General features: G+C 41.8%; 1 protein-coding gene across 5 annotated transcripts in view; it reads right to left on the reverse strand.

The window, feature by feature from the left end:
* Positions 1 to 1,696: 1,696 nt before the first annotated feature.
* Positions 1,697 to 12,132, reverse strand: part of ZFAND6 (zinc finger AN1-type containing 6) — a 78,034-nt gene continuing 67,598 nt past the window's right edge. For all 5 annotated transcript variants that reach the window (XM_025179550.3, XM_025179548.3, XM_089782064.1 and 2 more), the window contains 2 exons: positions 4,172 to 4,285; positions 1,697 to 2,632 (listed from right to left, as the gene is read on the reverse strand). In XM_025179550.3, coding sequence (XP_025035335.1) covers positions 2,484 to 2,632; positions 4,172 to 4,285 — 263 coding nt within the window. In that variant the 3' untranslated portion in view covers positions 1,697 to 2,483. The remainder of the gene's footprint in view (positions 2,633 to 4,171; positions 4,286 to 12,132) is intronic.

Here is a 12,132-nt window from a genome sequence, read left to right on the forward strand (position 1 = left end):
CATGTAGTAGGGATGGAAGAAGAGAAAGGAAGCTGTGGGGAAAAAGGAACAGAAAGAGGAATGAAGGGAAAGCTGATGGGGGGCAGGGAAGAGATAATAAAGGAGAGGGGTCAAAAACTTGCAAAGGAAGATGCAGAAAAAAGAAAGGGAATTGGGCAGATTGGAATTGGGTGGAGGGTGAGTAAAAATGGCAAGCAAAAATAATCCAGGGAAATATGACTATCATGCCATACCATTGCATGAAACAGATGCCATCATGTGTTGATACGTGGATGTGTTCACAAGCATAATAAATTATATTCTTTAACCCAAAAAGACTGGTGAAATATCTTGATGTGAAAAACCTTGATTCATGTCCTCCCTTCTCATGTTCCAGAGTCAAGGAGTGCATGGTTCAAAGTCCATATCTGATTTTCAAAGTTAAACCTCTACGAAATGTTCCTTTAGGTGCAAAATGGTTTTCTCGGTCATCTGAAGTTATAGATTACCATACAAAACACTGCAAAAAGTGTCTTGCTACATCAGGTGGCATAGGAGGTACTTATACTTTAACTCAAATGTTCCGAATTTTAAAGAATGCATTCAACATTTAAAAATGTTAGTTGTCTTTAATCAAAGCTCAAACCCTGAATCCTGAGTAACTGCACACAAAATCTCACTTGTTCCACAAATATTTGAAAGTCGTTAAATCAGAAGATTCATCAAGCGAAATGCAAATGGAGGATCAGTTCCAGAGAGGAATTTGAGTCCTATTTCTACATATGTATAAGTTTTGTAAAGAATCCAATATGGCGTGAGTGTACACGTGCAGTTACAAAAAAGTCACATGCACTATACAGCTATCGCATAGCCTTTAAACTGACATTGGTGATTAGGTGGGTGTGAACATCTGTACGCAAGGAGACTTTCCAAGACTTGTTAAGAAAGGCAGCTATGATTCACAGATCGGGTGAGAGAAGTTGATTCAGAAGCAACTAGGTCCATTAAATGGAAACTAAATTTGAAACACAGCCTATGGGTTTTCTAACCTTTGTATAGTATAGATCATTTCTTAATGAAGTAGTTGTAGCAAAGGGCCGCTCTCCCAATCAGAAATACACAAAAGCAAATTCCCTAGCATATTTAAATAATCATAAATTAACAGCTACAGCAATTGTTTACAAGGAGAATGACAATGTGTGATTCACTACTTTGAACGCAATTTAGCAAACAAATTAAGAGATCATCCTGTGACTGCCTGGTTCCCCAAGCCAGAAGTGGCTCCCACCAGCTGCAAAGTTGGGACCTCTGATACTATCAGTTTCAAGAAGCTAGATGAAAAACAAGTTCACATGCATTCCTGTTGCCTTTTATGATTTTGTGATCACATTTGCCTATTTTAAAGGGCAATTTTATGTCATTGCAGAACACAAAACATGGAGGGGGGAGGGAAGGGAAGTCACTGACTACATACAAAGTGTTGTTCAATACCCAAGTTAAGAATGACAATGATTTTATCCCCTCCAGTCTTTCAATAGGTAGATGTTACTTATTCTCTGAATTTATTTTACCTACTGTAATAATTAGCTTAATTCCTATTCAGCTCTCCATAGCTGCTAATGGTATCAGGTGCGCTGTACCAGAAAAAAAACAGACACAAAATAAAGGGCTGAATAACAATCGGTGTAATAGATACCAGTGATCAACATAAAATAACCCAATTTTTTAAAATTTTATTTAATCAAAGTTAAGACCTGGATAAACATAAATACAGCACAGTTACTTCAGATCATTCTTCATGTGTGTACATACAGACTGATGAATGTAATCCCAGTGAAACCTTCAGTCAGCAATGAAGTGCATACTAGCCTACCCCGCCCCCACACACACACACGAAAACAAAATCTATTTTTTTTTAAAAACCACACAAACTTATAATCTCAGCACACACTCTCTCATTACAAATGATTCATACATAAATAGGTAGTGGGTGCAAACAAGCTAATATGCTAATATGTATAACCTTTTTTGTTAATGAAAACCAGAAGCAGCCATAATGATTAAAATACATTCAGTTACTGATAACTAGTTGTGCCATGAGGCATTACCAAAAAAGAAAATCGTGCTGCAGAGAATAGCTATACAAGAAAATAAACTGCAAAGTTAATGCATGCACGTTTTGTACTGGAAAAGCACAGCCCTCCCAGGTTCTCTCTGTGTTTGTTATAAAAGCCCTCTGCACTCAACTAAAATTAAAATGATCTTAAAGGATAATACTTGTAAAGTTTACTTAAGTCTTCAGCCACAAAAACTGCAATGAAAATAAATGTTGAGTCATTTTCAAAACAAACAAAAACAAAAATCTATTCTTCTGATGACATGCATGATTAAAAGGTCTAGGCAAGATACACTGCTCTACATTCCTGATGACTAAGGAAAAAGCTCAAGTCAATTTAATCTGCAGATAGTCAGGGGATTTTATATTCCAGCAGAATTAGCAGTGTTCAGATCTTCTGAATCTTTTCCCCAACAACTACAGGATTTTCTTTCCTGATTTTCTCAGCAGCATCAGCTTTGTAATTGTAAGAACAACTGTGTACATCTGAATAACGGTGCACACCACAGTAAATGTTTCCACATCGGCATTCAAACCCTGTGAACAGAAATATTGACCCATTAAGATCACTTCACTCTACTGGTTTGCTTTTTCAAATCCTAAATACATTCTCATTTGGTATCAACTAATCTTGGTCATCAGTCAGTCAGTCAGTCAGTCAAAGGCACATTCTGCTTCTAAGATTGCTGTCATATAAAGCACAAAAGATATAATCTTTACATTCCCTCAAGACTTGCTGCAGATATTCATTTCCCAGTTACCACACAATGGAACGACGACTCAAGTGATTTTCAAATTAGAGACGTATGCGAGTAGTTGACTACCCAATAAGCCTAGGCTTATCCGGTAGTCGAGTCAACTATTCATATTCCCCCACTCTTGCTGCTTCCGTCTCAGTTCAAGTAGTAAGCGGGGGAGGGGGGAGCATGACCTGGTGCTGGGGGGAGCCAGCTTAAAAGCCAGCTCTCCCCAGCACCATCTCTGCAGTGTCACCTGCTCCCCACCTTGCATGGGGGGCAGGAGGGGGGAGAGAGGGGCATCAGGGAAGGTAACCATGAAGCACCCTCCACCTATGGCAGGCCCAGGCTCACAGCGGGCACAGGCTGCTCCGGCAACAGCACCTGTCTGTGGTGGGTCCCAGCTCCCCACTTGGACCCTCCCCACAGACAAGGGTTGCTGGACCCAGCGTGGGCCAGGACTGAGCAAGTTCGGCCCAGTCTTGGCTCGTGCTGAGTCCAGGAGCTAGCTACTCTCACTGTGGCTCTGTAGTTTAAATGTAATAGGAGCTGGGCTGCCTGCCTGGCTCTCACTACCTTTAATCTGCCGAGCCACAGTGGGGGGGGCAACTCCCATAGGCTTCCTCCCTTATCGACTAATTGTGTAGTTGATAGAAATTCTATTAACTACACGATTAGCTATTTACTCGCTTCCTAACATCCCTATTTCAAATACAGGTTGAACCTCTCTAATCTGGCACCCTTGGGACCTGACCAGTGCCAAACCAGAGAATTTGCTGGGCCATGAGAGGTCAATATTGCCAAAATTTCCACTGCTTATGGGGCTCTTAGAAGACATTTAGGGGGTAAATTAGAGCTAAACAACAACGAAGAATACTGAGAGTCAGGACTGGTGGCTGTAAACAAACTTTGTGGAACTGTGGGAAACTTGGCCACACCCATAATAAGTGGACATCTGTCTAACTAAAATCATGATGGACTATGGATGTTGCCAGACCAGAGGGTGCCAGACTGGAGAGGTTCAACCTGTACTTAAATTGAACCATAGCACTTCCTTACAAAGGCTGATTAATGAGCAGACTATTACATTTACCTCAACCCTCCCAGGCATTTGTAAAGAAGATAGTTTTGCTTAATAAATGAAACAGTTAAAAACAAGGACATATGAAAAGTCCTCTTTCAATACAGGTTGAATACACCTTAGGGCCAAGTTTTACTTCAAATACATCAGAGTCAACAGACTAATCCATATATGTATCTGAAGGCAGATTTTGGTCCTTTTGATATTACTTGCAGAACCTAGTCTTGGATTTAAGAAAGAAAATGAAATATTTCTTACCAGTAAGTCCCACCTTCTTCCGGCACATGAAACAACGATTCTTTTTCTGTTTTGGTTTGTCAAGTAACTTGTCTTGTTCTTCAGATGTAGAAACTGCACTCTCCGACACTAGAGCTAATATAAAAGAGAAACAGCACTGAGAAAAGAGTGGAAAAACTACAAGTGATTTATTCAAAACACAAGAGAAACGTGAAGCCTTGTTTGTAAATTCAGGCTCTGAGACTTGTAACCTTGTTGTAATCAATTTTTCCTTCCAGAATCTACAATCTAGTTATGTGTGGAACTCTTCTTTAGCATGTGTCTACAACACCCAACAACTGCACTTGAGATCCCTATTTCTAAATTTAGTTATCCAATCTTACTCAGCCAGGAGAGAAGTCAGTTGACAGTGCTGAATGTTTTATACACAATTCAAAACACTAGTCCTTCAGTAGTTTTTATAAGATAAAGACAGACCAAAGTTTAAATACATACACATTGTTCTCTATACATCTCAAAAAGTAAGATTTAAAAACAGACTTATGTTACCAAGTTTGGCAAAGTGCAAGTGTAAGATTAAAACAGTTCAATAAAATTATTACAATTAGCAATAGTCAAAGCTGATTCAAGTCAACTGAGAAGCACAGATAATTTACCAGAGTTCAGTTAAACACTTCTCCCTTCCACAATGCTGCCTCACAAATGCTATCATGCTGAGAATAACAATAGTAGATCAAACAACTTTTCATGTGTTGTCAGATTTATGCCACTGAGATGCAGCTTCTCTTTCCAGGTACTGGTGGTTAAAGTTAAGATATCCATTGCCAATAGAAAAAATAATTTAACCCTTAAATCTGAGGGAGAAAGAATTACCCGAAGTGAAATCTATATCTGTTTGGGAATGCAGAGATGCAATGTTTCCTGGCTATTCTAATCTTCTCTCACATCTAAAAATGAGAGCTGGGCTGCATGCGGGAGCATCAGAGTACAGAACATACAACTGAACAAGTTACTTGACCCAAGAAAAACATGAGTAGTATTTTCTTTAGCTGCTGCACTCTTTCCTGTACATTAATGCACCAGAAACTTAAACTGACAGTAAGGGTACTAATCTTGTTCTTAATGGGTCTGCAAGCAAGCTCTCTGCTAGGTTACCACAGGACAAGTTTGCACTGTCTAAGATGTTGGAAAGTGAGCAAAAGAAATAGGTTTGCAGGGGGAGGGACAGAAGAACAACAGGAGGATTGCAACTGAATGAGTGCCAGCGGAAACAGAGCTACCACAAAATGTTAAGGAAGGATCCAGTAGCAGACCTAAAAGTTTGTCTGCACCTTGGCTATTTTTTCAGACAACAGACACACAACAGTATGCTTATCAGACAGAATCTTTCAGATATATGGTAAAGTAGCACTTAACATCTCTCTGCCAACATGACTATTACTACTAAAGGCTCACCTGGACAGTTCATGCTTTTTCACTGTCAATATTCTCAAAGGGTATGTCTACACTACCCCCCTAGTTCGAACTAGGGGGGTAATGTATGCATACCGAATTTGCTAATGAAGCCCGGGATTTGAATTTCCCGGGCTTCATTAGCATAAAGCCGGCGCCACCATTTTTAAAAGCCGGCTAGTGCGAACCCCGTGCCGCGCGGCTACACACAGCACGGACTAGATAGTTCGGATTAGGCTTCCTAATCCGAACTATCTAGTCCGTGCCGCGTGTAGCCGCGCGGCACGGGGTTCGCACTAGCCGGCTTTTAAAAATGGCGGCGCCGGCTTTATGCTAATGAAGCCCGGGAAATTCAAATCCCGGGCTTCATTAGAAAGTTCGGTATGCATACATTACCCCCCTAGTTCGAACTAGGGGGGTAGTGTAGACATACCCTGAGTGTGTACTTAGTATGTATATATAACTTTGAAACTATCAATGATCCAACTAGTACATTCTTCATACATTTGTTAACCAGAAGTCCACTTATATAGAGGGGCAATCTGACATTTTGAAAACTAAAACATTCAAAAGGTTAACAAGAGGCAGGAAAATAAGTTTGGATACCAAGACAGGAAAAATCAGGATGAAATTCTACAGTAAACAACTCCACTGATGTACTCAAAAAGACTTATGACACCGCATGACATGTGACAGCATGTACAATGGCACCATTGTACTTGTGTAATGAAGCAGACTGCAAAGACTGTTCCATCAGTTGCCACTGCAGAGAGGAAAAAGCATAGGATAGAGTAGTGTTAACTTTGGATACTTTTAAGTCTTCCCAGGTGATGTAATGGTGTGTTTGCAACATACAATGTGTGAAACTCCTAATCTTTACCATTGTTAAAGGACAGCGGTCATCTTATATTGGTTGACACAAGCCACTTAGAAGTCTGGCAGTTCCCTAAAAATTACAAGTTTGTGTTCCTAATTGAAATCATCTTCTTTTCCAACGATCAGTGTCAGGTTCTCTGCTTAAGGATTTTAGCACCACTCTAAATGGAAAACACAAAATATTCATAAGTATCAAGCCATTAGGGTGCTTCCCTAACTGCTCCAGGTTGCCTTTTGCAACCTAAGTGCTCTTTTAAGCACTATATATGCAAAGTGAATATGAGCAGTTCTCCTACAGCTCTGATCCAAAGCCCTCTGGAATCTATGGCAATGTTTCCATTGATTTAGATGTGCTTTCAGTCAGGCTAGTAGTAGGGATGTAAGCAACTAGTTGACTATCTGATAAGCAAAAACTTATCGGATAGTTGACTAGTCCCTCCCCCTTCTTGTTGTCTCTAGCAGGAGCCGGTGTTGGGGGGAGCCAGCTTAAAAGCCGGTTCCCCTCAGCACTATCTCCACAAGAGGTAGGGGAGTATCAGGGACCGGACATGAGCCAGAAATCAGCTGATTTCCAGCTTGTGCCCAGTCCCATACACTGCGCCTCTGCTTTTTAAATGTATTAAGAGCCAGTAGGCCTACTGGCTCTTAATACAATTAAAAAGCAGAGCTGCAGCAGGGTTAGCTCCTAGGGGGTAAGCTCCCCCTGCTTATCTACTAATCAACTAGTTGATGGAAAATTCATCGACTAGTCGATTAGCTACTTAAAACTTAACATCCCTATCCAGTAGATACTGTGAGCACCCCAGCCTTTATTTAAGCTATTCAGTATTGCATGCAATGTGTGCCCTGTTATTAGTCTATTTTTATTTTAAATAATAGTCCAGCTCTAAAGTTTATTTGCTTATGGATTGGTCAGATCAAGATATGGGTCAACCATGGGCACCTTCCAGCAATCAGGCAATAGACAGACCTTTCATGCATTTTGCCAAATTCATTTTCATTAAGGTCAGTCATATTTTATGATGTTGCACAATGTATAGTGACTTAAATCAAAGAGCCTGTTTTTTTTGGTCTCAATCTTTTGATGTTCTGGCCAGCAGGTCTATCATAAGATAAAGTGAACATTTAATTAAGAAGCTCTCAATCCTACCAGTTGTTGAAATCCACCTCACATCCTAAAAATCATGCAGATATTCCCATTAAGCAAGAAAAAAAAGACAGACCAGCTCATAACCATCCTATTCTGTGTATGCCCTTAAATGACCTTTACATTATAGTCAGAAGTCAAAGAACACAGAGTTAAGATACACAAGAATAAAAGGTATTACTGTGTTGCCTACCTTTTCCTTGATATGATTAGCCAGCATAATACAAACATGGATGTATAAAGGCAAAGCCACACAGACCTAATCAAGTTAGAGCCATCGGAAGGATTTGTAACCTGGCAATTTTACTTAGTTTGCCTGAACCTGTTACATGATATCTATACAAAGGCAAATAAGACTCCATGCATCTGTTTGCTAGTCTATTTGTTTCTACTTCTAGGAGAGTAAGTAAATGTGATTTGGCCAGTTTCTAATTTATATTTGCAGCAGCATGTAGAATATGGGTAGCCACATGCCATAGGGCAAAATAGATTGTAGCCATAATGCTATATGTAGCTACATGTGGTAGTGAAAGGCTCTGGCAGCAGGACAGTATATTTCTAAAAATAAAGTGTAGATGTAGGAGGCTCAGCTGGGGCATGTATAGACATATGCAGGGATCTCCTAGGGCAGGAGTGGGGAATCTTTTTTGGGTCAGGGGCCACTGACCCCCCCCCCCCAAAATCAAATCCGGCAGGGACCACACAAGTGAGAAGCAAAAAACAAAAACAAAACAAAAAGAACTCACTGATGTGGCCCCTGACTAAAGAGACAGACACTCCCCATGTTCCCCTTCCATACCACAGCCTAAGGGGGCCCAGCTTAGTAGATTGTGTGCTCCAGCTCCAAGTTCCCCAGTTTTTGGAACACCAGCACAGGTTACTGGAGGAGGGGGCGGGGAGGAGAGGGGGAGGAGGACCCTGAAACCTCAGGGGCTGGATCCATGCAAGCCAGGGGCCGCATCCAGCCCCCAGGCCTGAGGTTCCCCACCTGTGCCCTAGGGTTCTGGCATTTCTTTACTCGCATAAGCAGTGCTGTAGTGTCTATACCAGCAATGAGCAACCAAAAATAGAGTGTGATACACACAAGTGGCCCAAACTCAGTGGGCTGCAATAACCTGCAGCCCACTGGGATTCCACCTGCAATGCCCTGCCTGACCCTCACAGATCAGGGCACCAAACCCTGCACTTCCTATGCTGTCCCTCTCCCACCTAGCAACTTCAGAGCTGTTTGAGGCGTTCTAGCTCCAGGGAGGAAGGACTGGGGACAGAGCGTTAATCAGGTGATTTATGCACTCTGAAAGTGCTGGGAGGAAGGGGCAGGCACAGGAATTGCACGGCTCTATGCCCCAGAACCAGAGAAGTATGTGTGGGAGGGGAACAGACAGGGAAACTGCTGGCCAGCACATTGCCCACCACTAGTCTACACTGCTGTTTATACCTGTATTTGTTTGGTATACAAGGTCTGTTTGCTGCATACTGCCTTAAGTGTAGACCTATCCATTATAGCCGCTTTGTGTTGCGTTATACAGGCTAATATGAACCAATTTAGATACCCCTTCCCAAAAACCCACACATATTGGTGCCTATTTAACCTATATTAAAGGACCAGTATTGAACGTACTCTAAAACAGTCTGAGGTATGTTTATAATATAAAGATTAGCACAAATTCTATTTCATTTATGTTGATTATATAGTACAGTACATTTTCATTTTGAATTCTCAACTGATGCAATATTATATGCAATAAAGAACTAATGCTTCAATCTGGCAATAATTCCCCACACTGCTGTCACCAGAAGTTACAAGTGATTTTTATGGCAGCTACTGAAACTGCCACCAACCTACAAGCAGGAATTTTAGAAATCTAGGGTGAGTAAAATGGGAGAACTGCCTACCCTGTACAGTTACTGATTTTACCTTTGCAAAATATGAACACATATGACTGACACTATGGATCAAATGGGTTTTTGAATTAAGGATGTTAAATTCGGGTTAATTGACTAGTCAAGTAGTCGATGGAATTTCCACTGACTACTCAATTAGTTGATATACATTTCAAAGGAGGAATGCGGAAGTGCCTAGGAGCCCCGTTGGGGCTCCTGTACATTTCGAAGGAGAAATGCAGAACTCCACGTGCAGCCCGGGGCCAGTGGGAAGTCCCGCTGATTCCGGGCTGCACGCGGGCATGCCTGCTTTGAAATGTACAAGAGTCCCCAGCGGGGGCTCTTGTGCATTTCAAAGCCATGGAGCCTGGGGTCAGCAGGGGAGCCATGGAATCCGGGGTCAGCACTTCTCAGCTGATCCCAGGTTCTGGAGGAGTCCCCAGCTGACCCCAGGCTCCATGGCGCTGTTCTTTTGAAATGCCTTTGAAATCCATGGCTCAGCTGTGCTGTGGCTGCCCTCGCCTTGGGGTTTCAAAGTGGCAGCGATGCACAGCTGATCAAAGCGGCAGCGCTGCACAGGTGAGCCAGGGATCAGCTGTGCATCGCTGCTGCTTTGAAGTACTCCTTCTTCCCTCCCTTTGCTGCCTCTGACAGAAGTGGCAAGGGGGCGGTGGGGGGGGGGGGAGAATTCAATAGTCGACTAGTCCTCAACACCCTTATTTTGAATGTAATATTATGCTGGATTACCCAAGAGATACTGATAGAAGCTCCCTCTACTGGCATGAATGCAAATGCTATTCAATTTCATTTTTAACATCTTACTTTACACAAGACAGTTTACACAAACATGTTTTCAAGTTTGAGAGAGTCCAGCTAGCTCCTACCAACATTTTATTTGCTATGTGTCTTAAAAAAAAACCAAAAAACAAAAAACCTTGAAGTTTCACCTGCAAAACCTAGAAGTAAATAGAATTAATTTTGTGTTTGCAATCTACAGTCTAAGGATGTGTATAGAAAACTGAGGGAGGGAGGGAGAGAGAGAGAGTGTGTGTTCATTCATATTCCATATCTGGGTTCCTCATGCTTTAGATCTGCAGTTACTGGATGCTCATGATCCTTATAGGGAAACGTAGCAAAATGAGACATGGGAACCACAAAGCCCAACTCTAGATGGAGTTCAACCCTTAGAAATAGGAGAAACCTCTTCTTGGCTGATTACCATGCCATAATCTAGAACAAACAGAATTCCAGACCGTCTCCAAACCCTTCCTTTTGACCATTGGGTCACTCATAATCAATGGGATGATACAAAATCCCTGTTGCATGAAAACTACTACAGACCTTGCAAATCCTGAGATGACAAGACAAAAATGAAATCTGGGGGTATTCCCAATAATAAGAGCCCCCTGAAAAAGGGAGAGCAAGCACACATTTACTTGGCTGATTCAGTACTCCATGGCTTACTCTATAGAGCCCTCTTGGTAACTGAGAAACAGGATGTTAGCCAGTGAAAGCCTTGATCCATCTCATTAATATTTTACTGCCAGGGAAATGTAGGGAAGCAGTAGTTGTTCAGATAACCAGACAATGTCAGAATGGGAGATATAGATCTGCCGCACAAGTAAAATAGGCAGCCTCAAGGTCAGGAGTCTAAATTACCCTTGTGTTTTCCTGCCTGTGATTCTGAGATGAACGGTAGCATTTAAGAGCTAGCCTGTCTTAGAAAATAGTGCATCTACCCAACTGTCCAGTCCATTCAGGAGATAGCCACTTGATGAATCCGTTATAAGTTTGTAGAGTTCAAATTGCTTTGTGGATTGGCACAAGCCACTCATGTTCTTTTACATATATGAATTAGCATGGCCTCCCCCTTTTCCTATCCCATTCCTCTCATCAAGCTTTTCTCAGATTCTTCAGTTCATAGCCACAAAGACATTTGGCAGTTAGTCTCAGTTCTATTTATAAGGTCCTACAGGAAAGCTCAGCAGGTAAGTTCTTCCTAGTCTGGAGATATTCTCTTCAAATGAGCTAGGAGGAGTGAGAGTGATGACCGATTTGAGGATTTGGCCCAATAAAGTTGAAGGATGCTTCTTTCCAAGAGAAAAAAAAAATCAATTGTAGATCTCAAATCTTCTCAGGAAAAATAAATGGATAGGCCCCATCCAACACTGTCAGATGAGACTGCTCGATTCACCCCAGGCCTGCTGTACTGCGAAGAAAACTGAGCGGGAAGCCAATGTAGAACCACCAAAGCTCCCTTATCGAAAGATAAGTGGTCTCTGTACTCATCTCAGAATCAGTTAACTATTAGCTCAGAGTAGAAGTTCTGCTTGTTCTGGCAAGTTACCCTTGTGGCAGGAGAAGAGGCAGCTTATAAGGTAAACACTGGAAAAAAACCAGATGGGGAAGGTCCCCAATCTTTGATTCACCTGTGGAAGGCAAAAGCAAGATGGCAGATGCTGCATAATTGGAACAGCTTAACAGTGCTACAAGCAGAGACAAGGTAAAGTGAGTAGGGAACAGAGAGTGCATAGTATGCAAGGAGAATAGCTATTGGATTGGGAAACCTTGAAAAAGTATTTGTCAGCTTGAGAACCAATAAAGAGAAGGGAAAACGCAGCAG

Source organism: Pelodiscus sinensis, chromosome 14 (assembly GCF_052426305.1).
Source record: "Pelodiscus sinensis isolate ZL-2025 chromosome 14, ASM5242630v1, whole genome shotgun sequence".
NCBI lineage: Eukaryota > Metazoa > Chordata > Testudines > Trionychidae > Pelodiscus > Pelodiscus sinensis.